This window comes from Anolis carolinensis, chromosome 5, assembly GCF_035594765.1.
Source record: "Anolis carolinensis isolate JA03-04 chromosome 5, rAnoCar3.1.pri, whole genome shotgun sequence".
NCBI classification, from domain to species: Eukaryota; Metazoa; Chordata; class Lepidosauria; order Squamata; family Dactyloidae; genus Anolis; species Anolis carolinensis.
Genome location: NC_085845.1, coordinates 48,831,593 through 48,847,992, shown reverse-complemented (window position 1 = coordinate 48,847,992; position 16,400 = coordinate 48,831,593). Strand labels below are relative to the sequence as shown.

At 37.8% G+C, this 16,400-nt stretch overlaps 1 protein-coding gene across 7 annotated transcripts in view; it reads left to right on the top strand.

The window, feature by feature from the left end:
• Positions 1-16,400, top strand: part of lrba (LPS responsive beige-like anchor protein) — a 424,775-nt gene that overhangs the window by 97,204 nt on the left and 311,171 nt on the right. For all 7 annotated transcript variants that reach the window (XM_008111987.3, XM_008111990.3, XM_008111989.3 and 4 more), the window contains 4 exons: positions 11-118; positions 2,169-2,316; positions 4,277-4,718; positions 11,922-12,052. In XM_008111987.3, the coding sequence (XP_008110194.2) occupies positions 11-118; positions 2,169-2,316; positions 4,277-4,718; positions 11,922-12,052 (829 nt within the window). The remainder of the gene's footprint in view (positions 1-10; positions 119-2,168; positions 2,317-4,276; positions 4,719-11,921; positions 12,053-16,400) is intronic.

Sequence of the window (16,400 nt, the reverse complement as noted above, 5' to 3'; positions counted from 1 at the left end):
TTCTGAACAGAGCCCCATTGATATTGTAACCGGAGGGATTTCTCCAATAAGAGATATTGACAGACTTCTGCAGGATATGGATATTAATCGGCTTCGTGCAGTGGTGTTCAGAGACATAGTGAGTTCCAAAACGTGATGTACACAATGAATTTCGTTAATTGATTTTCTGAACCAATATGGTGCCAGAATCTTTCTGTGGGAATCATAAAACTCTATGAGAAGAGAAGAGCCAAGATTTTGAGGTCTTCTAAAAGGTTTTAGCTTCACATAACATGTTGCTCCTACAAGTGGCTTCATCTTCATAAGCAGTGCCCTTACTTTTGGTCTTGATCCTTGAGTTTTCCAATGTTTTTTGTCTTTTACACTGCACAGAAATACTCTCTTTATTCTTGTCCCAATCTCATATTATCAAATGGTTTCATTTAAAGTTGTTCATTTATTTCTGAAAGTTGATGAGCTTTCTAGGCAAAAGAGAGCAAATGTTACAAGCCATTTCACTGTTAAGATTTATCTTTCTGAAACATGATAAAGGAAGACTCTCGTGACAAGGGTACTTCTACTTTACTTCTTGCCACTAGGCTAAAATATCACATCTCATAACAATCAGGCTGGTTTGTACTGGAGGATGTCATTTTTCAGATATTTTGTGTTCAAACTGTCCTGGGTTTCATAGATTAGAATGAGCATTCTTGAATTGAAGTTTTTTTTAAAAAAGTTAAATCATTTATAAATTGCATGCTCTTGCATTTTAGACTTGCTGTAACTTTAGAATATTTTTTAAGGATATTCACATATAGAATATTTTATAGTAATTTCAACAAGAGATTAAATTAAGTTCCAAATTAAGCATGGAACTACATAGGTAATTGTACAAATAACACCAATATGAAGTTTGAGCTGCAAATTCTGTAGAATGTGATGAAGGTTCTGAATCATAGAATCCTAGGGTTGGAAGAGACCATCCGGGCCGTCCAGTCCAAGCCCCTGCCTTGCAGGAACACACAATCAAAATATTTCAGAGGCCATTCATCCTCTGTTTAAAAACCTCCAGAGGAGGATACGGCACCACTTTATGAGGTTACATATTCTACTGTTGAGCAGCTCTTACCATCAGCAAATTCTTCCTAATGTTTAGTTGAAATCTTTTTTCTTGCAATTTGAACCTATTGTTCCATGTCCTAGTCTCTTGAGCAGCAGAAAACATGCTTGCCCCCTCCTCAATATGACATCCTTTCAGATATTTAAATGTGGTCCTCATGTTTCTTCTTAAGCTCCTCTTTTCTATGCCAAACATACCCAGCTCCTTAAACCAATCTTCATACGGCTAGACTTCCATACCTTTTATCATTTTGTTTGCTTTTCTCTCAACATCTTCCAGCTTGTCAGGCAGATTATAACAGTGGTAAATGCAACATTAAGACATGCATATTTAAACTGTATTAAAAGAGCAGTCCAATATAAGGAAGGCTTGCTTCAAACCTTTCTCACTGCTATCTTAGTTTCTTTGTGCAAAGAATTCTTTGTAGCAGATCATTCACAGTTTTCTACATTATTGGATTCTGCTAGCTCAGCATTCCTCCATGTCACTGTACTGCATATATAGACCAAATCTGATTAGTAGCAAATAAGGTGGAATCACATGGAGGTCCATACTCCATGGGATGGAGAGGGAATCAGTCAGGCAGCGGGGCAAATCCGTGGGGTAGCAGGGGAAACTGTCAGGCAGCATCTTCTATCGCCCCTTTACCATCCCATGTCTTTCACCATCTGCCCTCGGCTTCGTCCCACACTGTCCCTAGCATAATTTATGGGAGCATGGGTAATCATCCGTATTCTCAAGGTTACCTCTTAGCATGTTGCCAAGACACAGCATGCAAGGAGCCAGGGCCAAGCCCTGCATTATGTAATGGGCTCCGTTCTGGCTGCGTCTCGGCAGTGTCCTAGAACGGGATTTTTTTTCCTCATGTGATGAGGTCCTTAAGGACCTATAGATATCAACTGCATGTGTTCAGTTCAGATGTATAGTGGAATATAGCAACAGTTTTTATTGCTTTGCATGACCAAGTTACAAAACCTATGGCCAATTTAATTTATAGGAAATAGTGATGTGTGTGATGGAGTATAGTTATTTTGTACAGATTATATATTCTTAAAATATTTTTATATAGGAGGATAGCAAGCAGGCTCAGTTCTTGGCACTGGCTGTAGTGTATTTTATCTCAGTCCTCATGGTATCAAAATACAGAGATATATTGGAACCTCAGGATGAACGGAGGCAGCCTCAGTCTGCTCAGCCACTCAAGACAGCAATAACAGGTTAGTGACTTAAGTCAATTATAGTTTTTGTATTTTTATATGGGTGTAAACTCTGTTGAACACAATGGGGATATTGCTTCAATATGTACTTATTTGGGTATTGGATTACCTGTTTGCAGACTGTCTGATGTAAGTGACCAATAATTATTTTTTCCCAATGTGACATGGACTGGTACTGAATCTGTTCCCATTGAGTATAATTCTTTCTTTCAAAAAACACTCTCCAGTCAATGACTCCAACAGCACCAGTCCAGGGACTGCCATTTTGTTAACATTGTTCTGTGGTACTGTTTGTGATGAAAGCCACCATATATAGCTGATACACATCTTGTGACATAGGAGCTTCCAGTGGTGCAGTGAGTTAAACCCTTGTGCTGGCAGGATTGCTGACTGAAAGGTTGGTGATTCAAATCTGGGAAGTGGTGTGAGCTCCCATCTGTCAGCTCTAGCTCCCCATGCGGAGACATAAGAGAAGCCTCCCACAGGATGGTCAAACATCCAACATCTGGGTGTCCCTGGGCGATGTCCTTGCAGATGGCCAATTCTTTCACACCAGAAAACGGCTTGCAGTTTTTCAAGTCGCTCCTAACATGAAAAAAACCCTTGCGACATGTGTTCTTTTACTTTTTTTCCGTGTGTACAGGTTCAAATGTTTAATAGACATAATCCACTACTGATGTTAGAAACCTCCTGTAATTACTACTTTTAAATACTGAATTGGCTTATGAGCCCTGAGGGAATTTATTTCTCAAAGCTGCTGTTGCCTTCTTGCCAGAACATTAATTTTTAATATTTTTGTTGACTTTTTTTGCATGCAACTAAATAGGTGAAGAAACTGTCTCAATATTCATCTTCCAGGATAATTCTCCCTTGAAAACCATGTTTCGGCATCTTGTATATCTTATTACAGCAAAATTCTATTTATGGTGGAGAAAAGAAAAGCGAATACTAGCAGATGTTTCTCACTTGAAAATGTCATACACTATTGGATAATGATAGAGCGATATCTAATAATATTAAGTGCTGGGATGACACAACTGACTATGACTATTTTCAGTTCAGTTGTATTTATGTGTTCAACTGTGGAGCACTGGGTGGTTTTTGGCCATACAAATGGATAACTGAATTGAATGTGTGTTGGTATTTGATGCCATGGTTCAGCAGACGATATCACGGTGTGTATTCCTGGCTTAACAATGGTGGAACTGTAGCACTTTGGTTGTTTGAGAATTTGGGATATCTCTCCATTTATTTGTCTCCAAGCCCCAGAATGTATCCTAGTACTGTTGAAAGGAATGGGAAGATAAATAAATAAATATTAAGTATTTCAGTATTTCCTCTCAAAAGGAGTATAATATCCATACTGGTCTTAGCATGGAATATTCCCTGTTTCCACTGAAGTTGTTAGCACAACATCGTCTAACTGCTATTTAAATAAATGTGGCTCAAGTCAAAATGAAACCTCTTTTTCCTGGATATGTTAACCAGCAGTGTCTGAACTACTGTTAGTATAGTATTTCTTCATTGTAAAAATCAACTATTTTTATTCAGCCATCCACATTTGCTGAGTTAAGGGCACAGGACCCCTGCAAAAGTGAATAATCACATATAATAAAATTGCTACTTTGTACCAGAGAAAATATATATCTAGTTTCTCCAGCATGACTCTGTGATCAACTTCTGCCAGATGATACTGGAAGACCTACAGATTTTTAGAGGGGTGTTCTCTCTAGGAATCTCCAGGGCTTCCAGCATGACTCTATGACCAACTTTCAGGATCTAGAGATTCCTAGCAAGAACATTTTAATTAAAACCATGAATAATGAAAAACTGAAAAGTCAAATCTGCAAATGTGGAGTGCCAACTATATTTTGTTTGTTATTAGTGCAGCACTTTAAAATTGTTTTTGACCTCTTTAAGCAAAGCTGATGCTGATAGTGTGTATTCCATCTCTTTCCAGAAGCTGAAAGCCCACCTGGAGCTATTACTACTTTAACTCCTGTACCTGCTGAGGAGTCAGAAATTGTGGCATCAGTACAAAGGCGAGATTCGGGTATTGAGGAGGAAGCACATTCTAGTTTAGAGCATAATTCTGAAGTTGTTACAGAAGAAGCACAGTCTGTCAGCGCAGGCCCAGATGCCGTCAGTGAAGTACTATGTACACTTTCTTCCGAAGTTAATAAATCTCAGGAAAGCAGAAGTGAGTTGCAAAGTGAGGTGGACAGTAACACATCTTCTTTACAAGCTGCAAAGAATGTCAACGTAAAAGACATCCTAAGAAGCTTGGTCAGTGCCCCCGCAGGTGGGGCTATAGTTGATCCTGCTATTCTTCCACCAACTTTTCTTGGCGTCCTTGGGGATGGTGTTGCTGAGCAACCTGTACAGTTTCAATCATTTGACAGGTAAGCAGCATCGAATTATGTATAATTCTTGTATCTAACGGCGCTCGGCTGTAGACCTTGCCAGCCAGGGCCTACATCCCAGTGTGCCAAGGTGAAAAAGTTTAAGAAGCCCAAATGTAGATCTGTTAACTGACATAATAGTGTAATAATGAGAAATTCAAATACCTAAATAGTGTTTTAAAATATTAAATGTGCAAGAGAGAATACATGTATCATATGAATTGAAGGCTTAGTCAAACTTAGTAAAGCCTTAAAGAATTCTGTTAATTAGATTGTAAATCACTGGAAATTTTTAACCATTTATACTTGATCATTAGTTTTTAATACATTTTAAAGTACAGCTGTGTTCAAATTAATGTTATATAAAGCATGTTTTCCTTGAAATTATGTTTTTCTTTGTTTTACATGCTAAATCACTAATGATGAGGGAAATAATGTGACAAAAGTGACTTTACCTATGAGAAGTGTTCTGCTTTTTTATCACAAGCAAGTTATTTTTATTTATATTGCCAAAAAAGAGCTGGGAAAAAGTTAGGAAGTTAGTGATGTTCTAGAAAAAAAAAGTTGCTGTCATTTTCTTCTTCTTTTTGAATAAATGTTTTGTAAATTTTTCCCAAATCCTGTGCAATAGAAACTGAAACTGCATATTGAGCTCTTGCATAATGTAGATTGCTAGCAGCACTTTCAGTGATCATATCTGTATACTCATATGTGTGTGTATGTACCTTCATGTCACCTGTTGACTCATGGTGACCACATGCATTTTGTTTTCTTTGTCAAGAAATACTCAGAGGTGGTTCTGCCAGTTCCTCTGAAATATAAGTTACAGCACCTGCATACTCATTCCATCAACCAGTAAATATATCAGATAGTTTTAGTTGATAGATGTAATGTAATGAAAGCCAAATATTTTGAATGAATGTAGACCTGGTTTGTTGTTATTTGCTGTCAAGTTGACTTTGAGTTATGATAACAAATGAAAGACCTCTATGGGCTTTGCTCAGCAGTAGCCCTCATGACTGTGGCTTCCTCTATCTGTCTGTCAGTCTGTCTGTCTGTCACCAAACTACAACTCCCAGGGTTCTATAAATTTGAGCAGTGGCAGTAAAAGTAGTGTCGCACAAGAAAAAAAAATCTGTATTCTATCACTTTATCTCTGTATTAATTCATATACAGACTATATCATAGAACGATAGAGTTGAAAGAGACCACAAGGACCATTCACCCAATCCCCTGCCATGCAGGAACCAAAGCACCTAATATCATATGGAAGGCAGGATCACTTTGAGGAAGGAAGCATGCATTTTTTTAGAAGGGAACATTAACAACTTTAAGATACACAGATAACAGATTATTACTTGCAGGGAACAGGAAAGTCTTAGAAGAACTATCGTTGAAAGTAATGGAAGAGCAGAAAAAGTATCTATAACTGACTATTAGAAAAACAAAAATAATTTCCAGAGAGAATCTAAACAACTGTAAAGTAATTATCCTTGATTTTAGTTCAGGGATAGATACATTTGAAACCTGTTGAAATGTTAACAAGACATAAGTAGATGGGAAAGAATAGTTAAAATCATTTCTCTTTAACTTCTCATTTATCTGCTTCTAAAGTTACATGACAAAATGAATAGAAGATCCAAGCCATGGATCTATGCATTTTTCAACTATTTGTTTGACAACGTTTCTGAAAAAGAAACATTTTTTACCATATACTTTTAATTCTTACCTTATAAACGAAACCTTTAAAATGCTTTAACTGGGATGAGCAGATGTTTCCACGTTTTACTGCACACAATAATGAATCGTGTAATATTGACTTTTTTTTTTTTAAAAAAAGGACTGGACATGTAAACAGTGCTGTTATGTTATTCTTAGTACTAACCATTCAAGTATGGATCCAATTTGTTTAATTTAACAGCATTGTCTTATTTATCAAGGATCATCTTTACAGTAATGGAAAAGTGTGTGTACGTATGTATTTGTTCCTAAAAGGTTACAGAGGACAAATGCTGCACATAGACTGCTAATTCAGTGTCTCTCCTGGCTTAATGAAAGAGTCAGATCAGGCCTTGAACTTTTATCAAGATAAATCCTTGGCACCCACTAATCACCAGATTGGATCTTCGGGTAAGATAAAAGAGTAAATTTTTGGCATGGGAACAAGCTCACACACCTTGTTGTTTGCAAAAATCCACAAACTGGCAGACTTTCAGCAAGGTTTCACTCACATAGCTGTTACTGTATACTCTCCAGCTATGGCTGGAAAGTTGATAATCCTTAAGATATGAGGAGAGTTTTGATTTGTGACACAGCATTCCTGAGATAAATGCAGGATCAGAGAGATGCTTTGAAATTCCCAGAGATACTTTGCTGTAAAACTGGTACATGGGAAAAACTTTTAACAAGGTGTTTTCACCCCCCGCACCACCATCCAAAACATTGAAAAACATTAATTCACTGGGCTTTGTGCTCTGCACCAGACAATATATTAAATATAAACCAGACACACTACGTTCCACCGAGCATCCTGAAGTCTGCTCTTCCAAAGTTTCCCACTGTAATGTTAGTATCATAGTAAGTCCCTGGAGAGAGAAAAACGTTTTTCAACGCAGCTCCAGTTTCCTGAATAAGAGGTCATAACCTATTCCACCCACCATCACCCCAGAACTACAACAGACTTTTAGACGTCATCTGAAATAAAACATATTTTTGCTCACCAAGTGTAAAATGTAAAGGATCAACCACTTTAAAGTAGATTTTTTAAAACTTCAGATTTTTGTTCCACATTTGTTCTACATTTTAATGTCGACAATTCTGTACTCAAAAATGTATGCTAGCTCAAATTTTTCACTTTTTCTACTCTCCCTAATATCTGGAGTTTAGTAAAGTAAATGTCAGATATTTATCACACAGACAACTTGCATATCTATAGCATAGTGTAATTGCACCCTGAGACAAACTTTATTTAAAACTGGTGGTCCAGCTCCTAAACATAAAGATCTATTTCATCTTACTGTACATTTTGTTTTCAAATTTCTGTAGGACCCTCAGGGTAGCTGAGGAACTTGTTCATTAGATGAATATGTCATGTTACATCAGGTCCTTTGAGTTATGGATACTTAGATTGAGACTTTTCCCCTCCTTCATTTGTCAGAAGGATTGAGGAATACCCTTCACCCTTTGTCTCATTTCATCATCAGTTCTTCAGAGTTGTCCTTCTCCCATTTTTCAGTCATATACATATACACTTCTATTATACTATGTAACATGGTTTTTGTTCCAGGGTTATAAATGTCATTCCCTGAATGGTTCTATAATTAAAACATAGAAAAAGTTTATTAAACTGCAAAAGCTTTGTTTTTGCAGGACATTCTGCAGCACATTTTGCTATACCAATGAATATCTCATTGAGACTCAACCAATTCAACTTGTTTGTGGCAGCCACAAAAACAAAGTTCTGGAGTATAACAACTACTTTCAAAGTCAGTTCTGCACAATTAAACAGGAATAACATGTTCAAACTAGGAACAGATTTTTTTCAAATGTTGTTACATAGCACTATTTATTTATTGATTTATTATTTTATTTACCCCATTTGTACCCCATCTTTCTCCACCCCGAAGGGGACTCAAGGTGGCTTATTGAAGAAAACCAATTTTTGTCTTTGCATTATTTCTCCAGTGCCTCTCTTTTTTTGAAATTGCTTTTGTGTTTGCCCTCTTTTTCTATTGCATTTGATTGTCCTTTCTAGTGTGTTATGTCTTCCCATGTTACGTCCAAAGTAGGACAGTCTTAGTTTAATGTTCTTGGCCTCTAGGGAGAGTTCATGCTTGGTTTCGTCTAGGACCAATTTATATGCCTTTTAAACAAGCTATGAAATGTAGGGCTGAACTCTCATCCAGCACTACATTTAAATAAGTTTATTTTCTTCCTAACAGAAGCCCTTACTGCCCAATTTTCTACAATCATACATAGAAATTGGAAATATGGTGGCATGGAGAACCCTAATTTAATATTTCATAATAGTGTCTCTTCACTTTTTACAGCAGTAATTCCAAGCCTTTTGCTGTTTTCAGGTAGTAGCATGGTGTCTTCCTTTGATTTCTAGGATCTTGTGGAAGGGGTTTCTTGCTCTTCCTTTTTTGTTGTCACCTTCTATTTTTATGCACTGGTTACTATAGAGTTCAAGGTTCTGACTTGATTCCTGGCATCTTATATTTCTGCTTCTCATCTGTGCTTAACTGCTTGAGGAGATTCCACTGAGGCTTTGGCTTCATGTTGTGTCTTTCTGGATTTCACTTTGGCTTCAGCCCAGAATTCTTCTGGCTCCTGGTCAATTAGACTTAATAGTGTACTTTTTTTTACTGTAACTTTAAATTCTATGGGGGTATTCTTTAGGTTGTATTTTGGCACAGTGGTGGCCTTTGTGTTCTTCTTTAGCTTTACTATGGTTTTTTATATTAGCAGGTCATGGTCTGTGCCACAATCTGCTTCTGGTCTTCTTTTTGCAGAGAGAATGAGCTTCTTCTTCTGCTTTCAATTATGCAACCTATTTAATTTCTGTATTTGCCATCAGGTGATGTCCATGTATAAAGTCACCTCTTCGGTTGCTTGAAGTATTGGTTTTTATGCACAAAGTGCTGGGCTTGCAAATTTCAATCATTCACTCTCTTGCTTTCTATATATATATATAAGGGTGATGAAATTTCGACCTAGGACAAAACAACAAAACTACACATCCCAGAAACACTAAACTTGGCAGCACAACCCCTCATCCATGCCTCTACGTTCATACAACAAAAACAAAAGAAATATAAAGTCCTAATTAGAGGGAGAGGAATAATTGTTTTTATCCAATTGCTGCCAGTTAGAAGGCTAAGCTCCACCCACTTGGTCTGCTGTCGGTTAGAAGGCTAAGCTCCACCCACTTGGTCTCCTAGCAACCCACTCAACCCAGGGCCACTTCAGTCAGGCCTCTTCCACACTGCCTATAAAATACAGATTATCTGATTTCAACTGGATTATATGGCAGTGTAGACTCAAGATGAGTACCAACCCCCAGAGTCAGGCACAACTGGACTTAATGTCAGGGGAAAACCTTTACCCTTTACCTTAACTACCACCAGTTCCTCAATACTTTATTTCCCATACCACCATACTTTGCCACAACAACGCATGGCTGGGCACAGCTAGTATTTCCTAATCATAGCCCAGATCTTTCTACAATGTTTGAGTCTGCTGTTTTCTACTTTTGTATTCCAAATGTAGGAAACAGTAGACTCAAAGATTGTAGAAAGGGTCTGTTTTGGTGTGTGTGGTCCTGTTCTGGTGTGTGCTCAAGTTCCTCCTGGACTCTAGCACTGAACCTTTTAATTTCCTCATTTTCCTCTTGCTTGGAATCAACAGGGTCTGCCTTCCGCTCATCAAAAGCAGGTGTAGATTCTCCACGAGCATCATAATTCTGTCCCAGAAGTATATCCTGCTCTAAAAATGAAGTGCATCTGATAGAAGAACTCAACTTGCATGCAAGGACATACACAATAACCTACATATGAACTTCCTGTCTCCTGCCAGTCTTCAATTCTAGATAGGATAGAAATATTCTTATTTTTTAATATTCTTTTTTTGTCATTCTTAATTATAACCATGACAATTTCTAATTAAATTCAAGCATTATTTCCAAGTATCCAAATATTGAATTTGATAAGGAATGATCCCAGTGTTATGTGTACATTTTATTTAAATTAGCAGTTCCTTTTCTTGAATAATTGTATTTAGTATTGGAAGCAAATCTCATATACATAGATAAAGTCTTCTGTACTCCATTGTTGCAGTGTTATTATACAGTGTTCCCTCACTACTTCACGGTTCGCTTTTCGTGGATTCGCTGTTTTGTGGCTTTTCAATAAATTCTAAAAGAATATTATAAATCAATAAAATTACAATTTACAGCCTAAGGAAGGGAGGAAGGAGAAGCTGAAGGGAGAGAATAGGAGCCCAAGCGGCAACGGGAGGAGAAGGAGGCGATTTATCAACACACGATTGGTTGATAAAGACCTAAAATAGTGTATAACTACTAAAATAATGTACAAATATTAAAATAAATATAGCATCTCTACTTTGAGGATTTTCACTTATTGCAGGTGGTCCTGGAATGTAACCCCTGCGATAAGTGAGGGAACGCTGTATATTTACACATAAGAACAATTTGGTTAAAACATAGCCTCTTGCCTTGGGGCTCAAGTAGTTATTTGTGTGACTAGTGTATAGTTAATATTAGCAACACTATGGTGAATACCTGTGTCTAGAATACAGAATAATCCTTAAGCCTTAAAATGTGAACAAACCAAGAAAAAATATACCTTTACGGTAAATTTATAAACCTTTTGAAAGTTTTTATATTCTCTTGTGTTTGGAGCCAGCTTTAACATCTTATTTAGGAACTGTATGCTTTAATGCTATTAAGGGAATACTTTAAATGTGTGCATACACTACTGTCAACAGAAGATGTGATTAAATAAATTGAATGTTGAAGACTTTTGGCTTATAGTTAACACCAGGCAATTAAAAGGAAGCACTGCTTTGGGAGCTCACAATATATCAGCTGTACTCTTTAGCTCATTAGCTAAGGTTTTGCATGTTTATGGAGGTAACTCGCAATTAAGAGTGTCTTTAGTGTATGTTTAACTGGGCCTTTTAGGTATTCAGAAGAAAGCATTACTGTTTAATTGAAATTAGTTGTCATAATGATGTTTTAGTAATGTAAAATTAGATTGTTTTCCCTGATGCCTAAAACATTGAACTCTGTTATACAGTATAATCGTATGTATACTAATATGTGAGTTATACCATTTTGGGTAAAAAAAATTACAATAAGTTACTTAAGAATTGAATGTTCTAAGTTCACATTGTTATACTTGCCCAGTTCACCCTCAGTTTGAACATAAAGCTTTAGTTCAGATGAAACTTATCAAGCATGAAATATTATTGCCTCCCATAGTGGCATACTTTTTATTTGGCTCAATTAGTTTTGATCAGTAGTATTGGTATTTATAGAAAGTACATCTTAGTTTTCTAAAGCATAGTCTGACAAAAGCAAAAGTTATTGTATGATCTATTAAACAAATGTAGCTACAAAAATCATAAAACTGTGGGCCAGGTTTAAAATGAGACATGTTTAATGTGTTTTCCTCTTCACAGGAGTGTAGTTGTGGCACCAAAGAAATCGGTGGCTTCAACTACAGCTGCAGTCAACATGCCCACAAATGCTGTCAGTGTGGTTTCTTCTATGGATTCTGCCCAAACTCCGGACGTAATTGGAGGATCTCCTGGTAAGAAGGAACAGAGACAAGTTCTGCAAAATAAAATGGCAAAGAAAGAAACTGTAGTTCATATTTGCAGTTCATGTGGTTAGTCACTAATTGCCTTACTAAACCTGGGATGGTTTAAATGAGAATCAAGTGAAATAAGTGTAAGTCATTAATATTTCTGCAATTTCTTTTCAGTGTTCAAATTAATTGAAAGAATAGCCACTCTTCCACAGGCAGAAGTGAGGAATCTCAGAGACACTTCTGGTAATGCCAGAACTTGCTGCCATGTTGTATTTTTAATCAGAGTGTATAAGCCTTACCTCACATTCACAGACACAGAGAGACTGCAAATGCAAGACAAGGGTTATAAGTCCCTATTAAAAATGGCGTCAGACAGCAGCCGAGGAGGCATCAGTCTGACTGTGAGACACATTGCCAGGAGTGCCATCTTGAGGCTCCCTCAGCTCTGGCAAGCCTTCCAGATGCGTGCTTTTGTAATGTTCAAATTGACTATAAAAACTACTCTTCCAAAGGCAGAACTGGATTTTCCTGCATCCCCCCTTCCCCGGATTCAGATGTGCAGTATTATCTGCATTTGCATCCACACTGAGTTGGATTTGAGCCCATGAATATGGGAGGCCTGCTGTATTGTTTTGAGCAAGACTAGAACATGTGAGCTATTTCTACATTTTATACTGTCAACATAATGTCAGAAGAGATCTTTGTCAGTTCAGTGGAAGGAGTTGTTGATGCTCTTGGTATAGAACCACCTTAGATATCTCCCCTACCCACCCCAACCCAATAACTGAAATTCATTTATGCTTTCTGGTAAGGTAAAGGTTTTCCCCTGACATTAAGTCTAGTCGTGCCTGACTCTGGGGGTTGGTGCTTATCTCCATTGCTTAGCCAAAGAGCCGGTGTTGTCCATAGACACCTCCAAGGTCATGTGGCTGACATGACTGCATGGAATGCCCTTACCTTCCCACTAGAGTGGTACCTATTGATCTACTTACATTTGCATGTTTTCAAACTGCTAGGTTGGCAGAAGCTGGGGCTAACAACGGGAGCTCAACCCGCTCCCCGGAATTGAACCACCAACCTTTTGATCAGCAAGTTCAGCAGCTCAGTGGATAAATCTGCTGCACCACCAGGGGCTCCTTATCCTTTCTAGTTTTCTTCAGACCAATACGAAGAAAAATGTTCTAGGGCTCTAAACACATGTAGACTCTTTTTCTAAAAGCATCTTAAAAATACGATTCAGAATGCTGTTGGGATGATTTTGATAGAGACAGTCATTCATCACTAGTCACATTACAAAATAATCAATAGCTGATTCTGGTAAGGCCATATGAAGTTGTCTTTCTGATTTTTAACTGTTGGCCCTTCCACCTTATGTTTCGCATTCACTACAATTCCCTAACACCTCGGAGACATTTCAGCAATCCTGGATGTTGAAACAGAGCTGTCTGTGTGCAAGACAGTTGCTCTGCCACTAAGCTATGACCTTCTCTTGTTGCTTTGCTTTGCTTATGCAACCATTCTTCAATGGCAATCACAGTAGCAATGGAAGTTCTCTCCAAAGAAACAGTAACAGTTTCCCAGCACAAAATAAAGAGTATATAGTGGTGGAGATGTAAGGAAGATACTCCCACAACCAAAATCCAAGGTGAAGCAAAGGTGCCTTGGCAACTTGTTTCTATCTACCTTCAAGTTATTTCTAATTTATGGCAACCTTGAAGCAAGTCTTTTGTGGGTTTTTCCTGATAAGATTTGTTCAGGATGGATTTGCTTGAGGCTATTTGTGTATAGTATCAGAAGCGAACCGAGAGTACAGTTGTAATATATATAGTGTTCCCTCTCTGCTTCTCAGTTTACTTTTAGCTCCCTCGCTGTGTCACGGGTTTTCAATTAATATTAATGTACACATTTATTGCGGTATTTTTGCTGTTTCATGGGTTTTTGCAGTGTGCAAAGGGTTTTGGAAGGAGGGGGGAGTGTAGGGAAGGGTTGGAAATAAAAAAGGTTTATTTAGCTTCCATTCTTCTTCTTTGCCGGTGTACTGTATATTGTAACTGCTAAAACAAAGTACAGACATCATTGTAGTAAGTGGTCTGTGGTTTGCTCTCCTCTACACATAGAATAAATATAGTGTCCCTACTTCGTGGATTTTCACTTCTTGCGGGTGGTCCTGGAATGTAACCCCTGCGATAAGTGAGGGAACACTGTATTTAAAAACACAAAGTTAAAAACTTGGAATTATACTAAATGCCCTTTGACCAGTAGCTGGCCACTTGGAGCCTCTGGTGTTGCTATAAGAAGGTCCTCCATTGTGCATGTGGCAGGGCTCAGGCTGTATTATAGTAGGTGGTCTGTGGTTTGCTTTTCTCCACACTCACATATCATGGATTCCACTTTGTGGCCCCATTTCTTAAGGTTGTCTCTGCATCTCGTGGTGTCAGAGCGTAGTCTGTTCAGTGCCTTCCTAGTCTTCTGTGTGCCCAGTGGGGAGTCTCTCATTCGGTATCAGCCATAGCTTGGGGTTCCCTGGTTTTAGCCTGCCACTTTTGAACTCTCGCTTGCTGAGGTGTTCTTCTGAGAATGAAAGAGTGTGACTGACCCAAAACCATCTAGTGGGTTTCCATGGCCTAGTGAGGATTCAGCCCCTGGCCTCCAAAATTGTAGTCCAACAGTTAAACCGCTATATAACATTGGTTTTAGTAAAATGTAGGTAAAGGTAAAGGTTTCCCCTGACGTTAAGTCCAGTCATGTCTGACTCTGGGGGTTGGTGCTCATCTCCATTTCTAAGCCAAAGATTCACATTGGCATGTTTTTGAACTGCTAGATTGGCAGAAGCTGGAGCTAACAATGGCCACTCCCGCCACTCCCGGGATTTGAACCTGGGACCTTTTGGTCTGCAAGTTCAGCAGCTCAGTGCTTTAACACACTTTGCCACTGGGGCTCCTTAGTAAAATGTAGCTTATGTCTAATAATTTTTATGGCAAGCAGAGCCAATAGTGGGCCTGTGGAGCTAGGCTGGTATATAATGATTTTTCCACAATGTTGATAGACAGTTACAGATGTTTGAACGCTATTGTTGAATGCTTATTAGGGTTTTGCAGCAAAATAACTTTGATCAGTTCCCAGTTCTCTTCCATTCTCTCTCTTTCTAGCACACAATATTGTATAGTGTGCTATAGGTTTCCTTGCTTAACAGTTTCATTGTTTGCCAAGTAACTGAATTAATTCATTACTTAACAAGATGTTCTCTTTAAAAATCCTGTTTCTAAACCTGGACTTTGTTAGGAAAGGAGGAATAAAACCCGTTTTCTAATAGCTACAGGCTTGTCATTAAAGTGCACAGTAGGTATCACTTTCTTTGCATATGTGCATTCAAAGACATCCAAGTGTTTTGGAAGAAGCACTTCTTTTTAAGGACAGTTTATTACTAGAGACATTATTTGTTTAGACCCTTGGGGACCTTGAATAAACAATAAGCTTTCACTAGAAGGGTGCTAGACAGATGATCTATTTGCATTTTCTTTTATGTCCTTGCGAACGTCTGTAAAACTGTCAGTTTGAAGGAGCCAGTTTATCAGTGAAAGGATAAGAGAGATAAGTCACTTTGGTTCCACATGTTTGAAGTAGCTACTGCACTTACTTGCATGTGTGCTTTAGATGAAAACATGCTTCTGAAAGTGTCATTTTTCCTAAAGCCATTCCTTTAATGAAAACTCAGTTGGAAACTATACCTCATGCATTTATCTAGAGCATTTACATGAAATAGTGCTCTAAAGTCACTTACATTGGTTAACTGGGGTTTTGGTTTAAACAATCCGACTTTGTAAAAAATGCATTATTTTGGACTATGGTGTCTAATGAGGCTGAAATGATGGTCCTATGAAAATATTTTTATCTATAGGAGAGTTTTGATAATATCTTGCATGCCCAGTTGAAAATGTATCAGTGCAAAACCTTGGGAGGCCTGTTCAGTAGTGACCCATGATTTGAAACCAGTAAAGTAATTTCACAGAAAATTCATGTCTGTGTATTCAGTTTTGTAAAGCATTTCCCTCATATTCAGCTCAATAAATTTGGTCTTTCTCGTATATTTAAAGCAGGCAAAATTTACTTATTTGTTTTGTTTAAGTGGCTTACAAAACCAGTTAAACAGGATATAGTTAACAGAAACACAATTTAATAAATATCATACCAGAACCGAATTAAACGTAATTTAGATCATTTAAAACATTACAGATAAAAAGATTAAGTGTATGCCATTTGTCCTTTTTTAAAGTTCCACTGCAACCAGCTAATGGTAAAATGCTTTTCTATATGAAAAGGTCTCTGCAAATTGGCAAAGAAAGTGCCA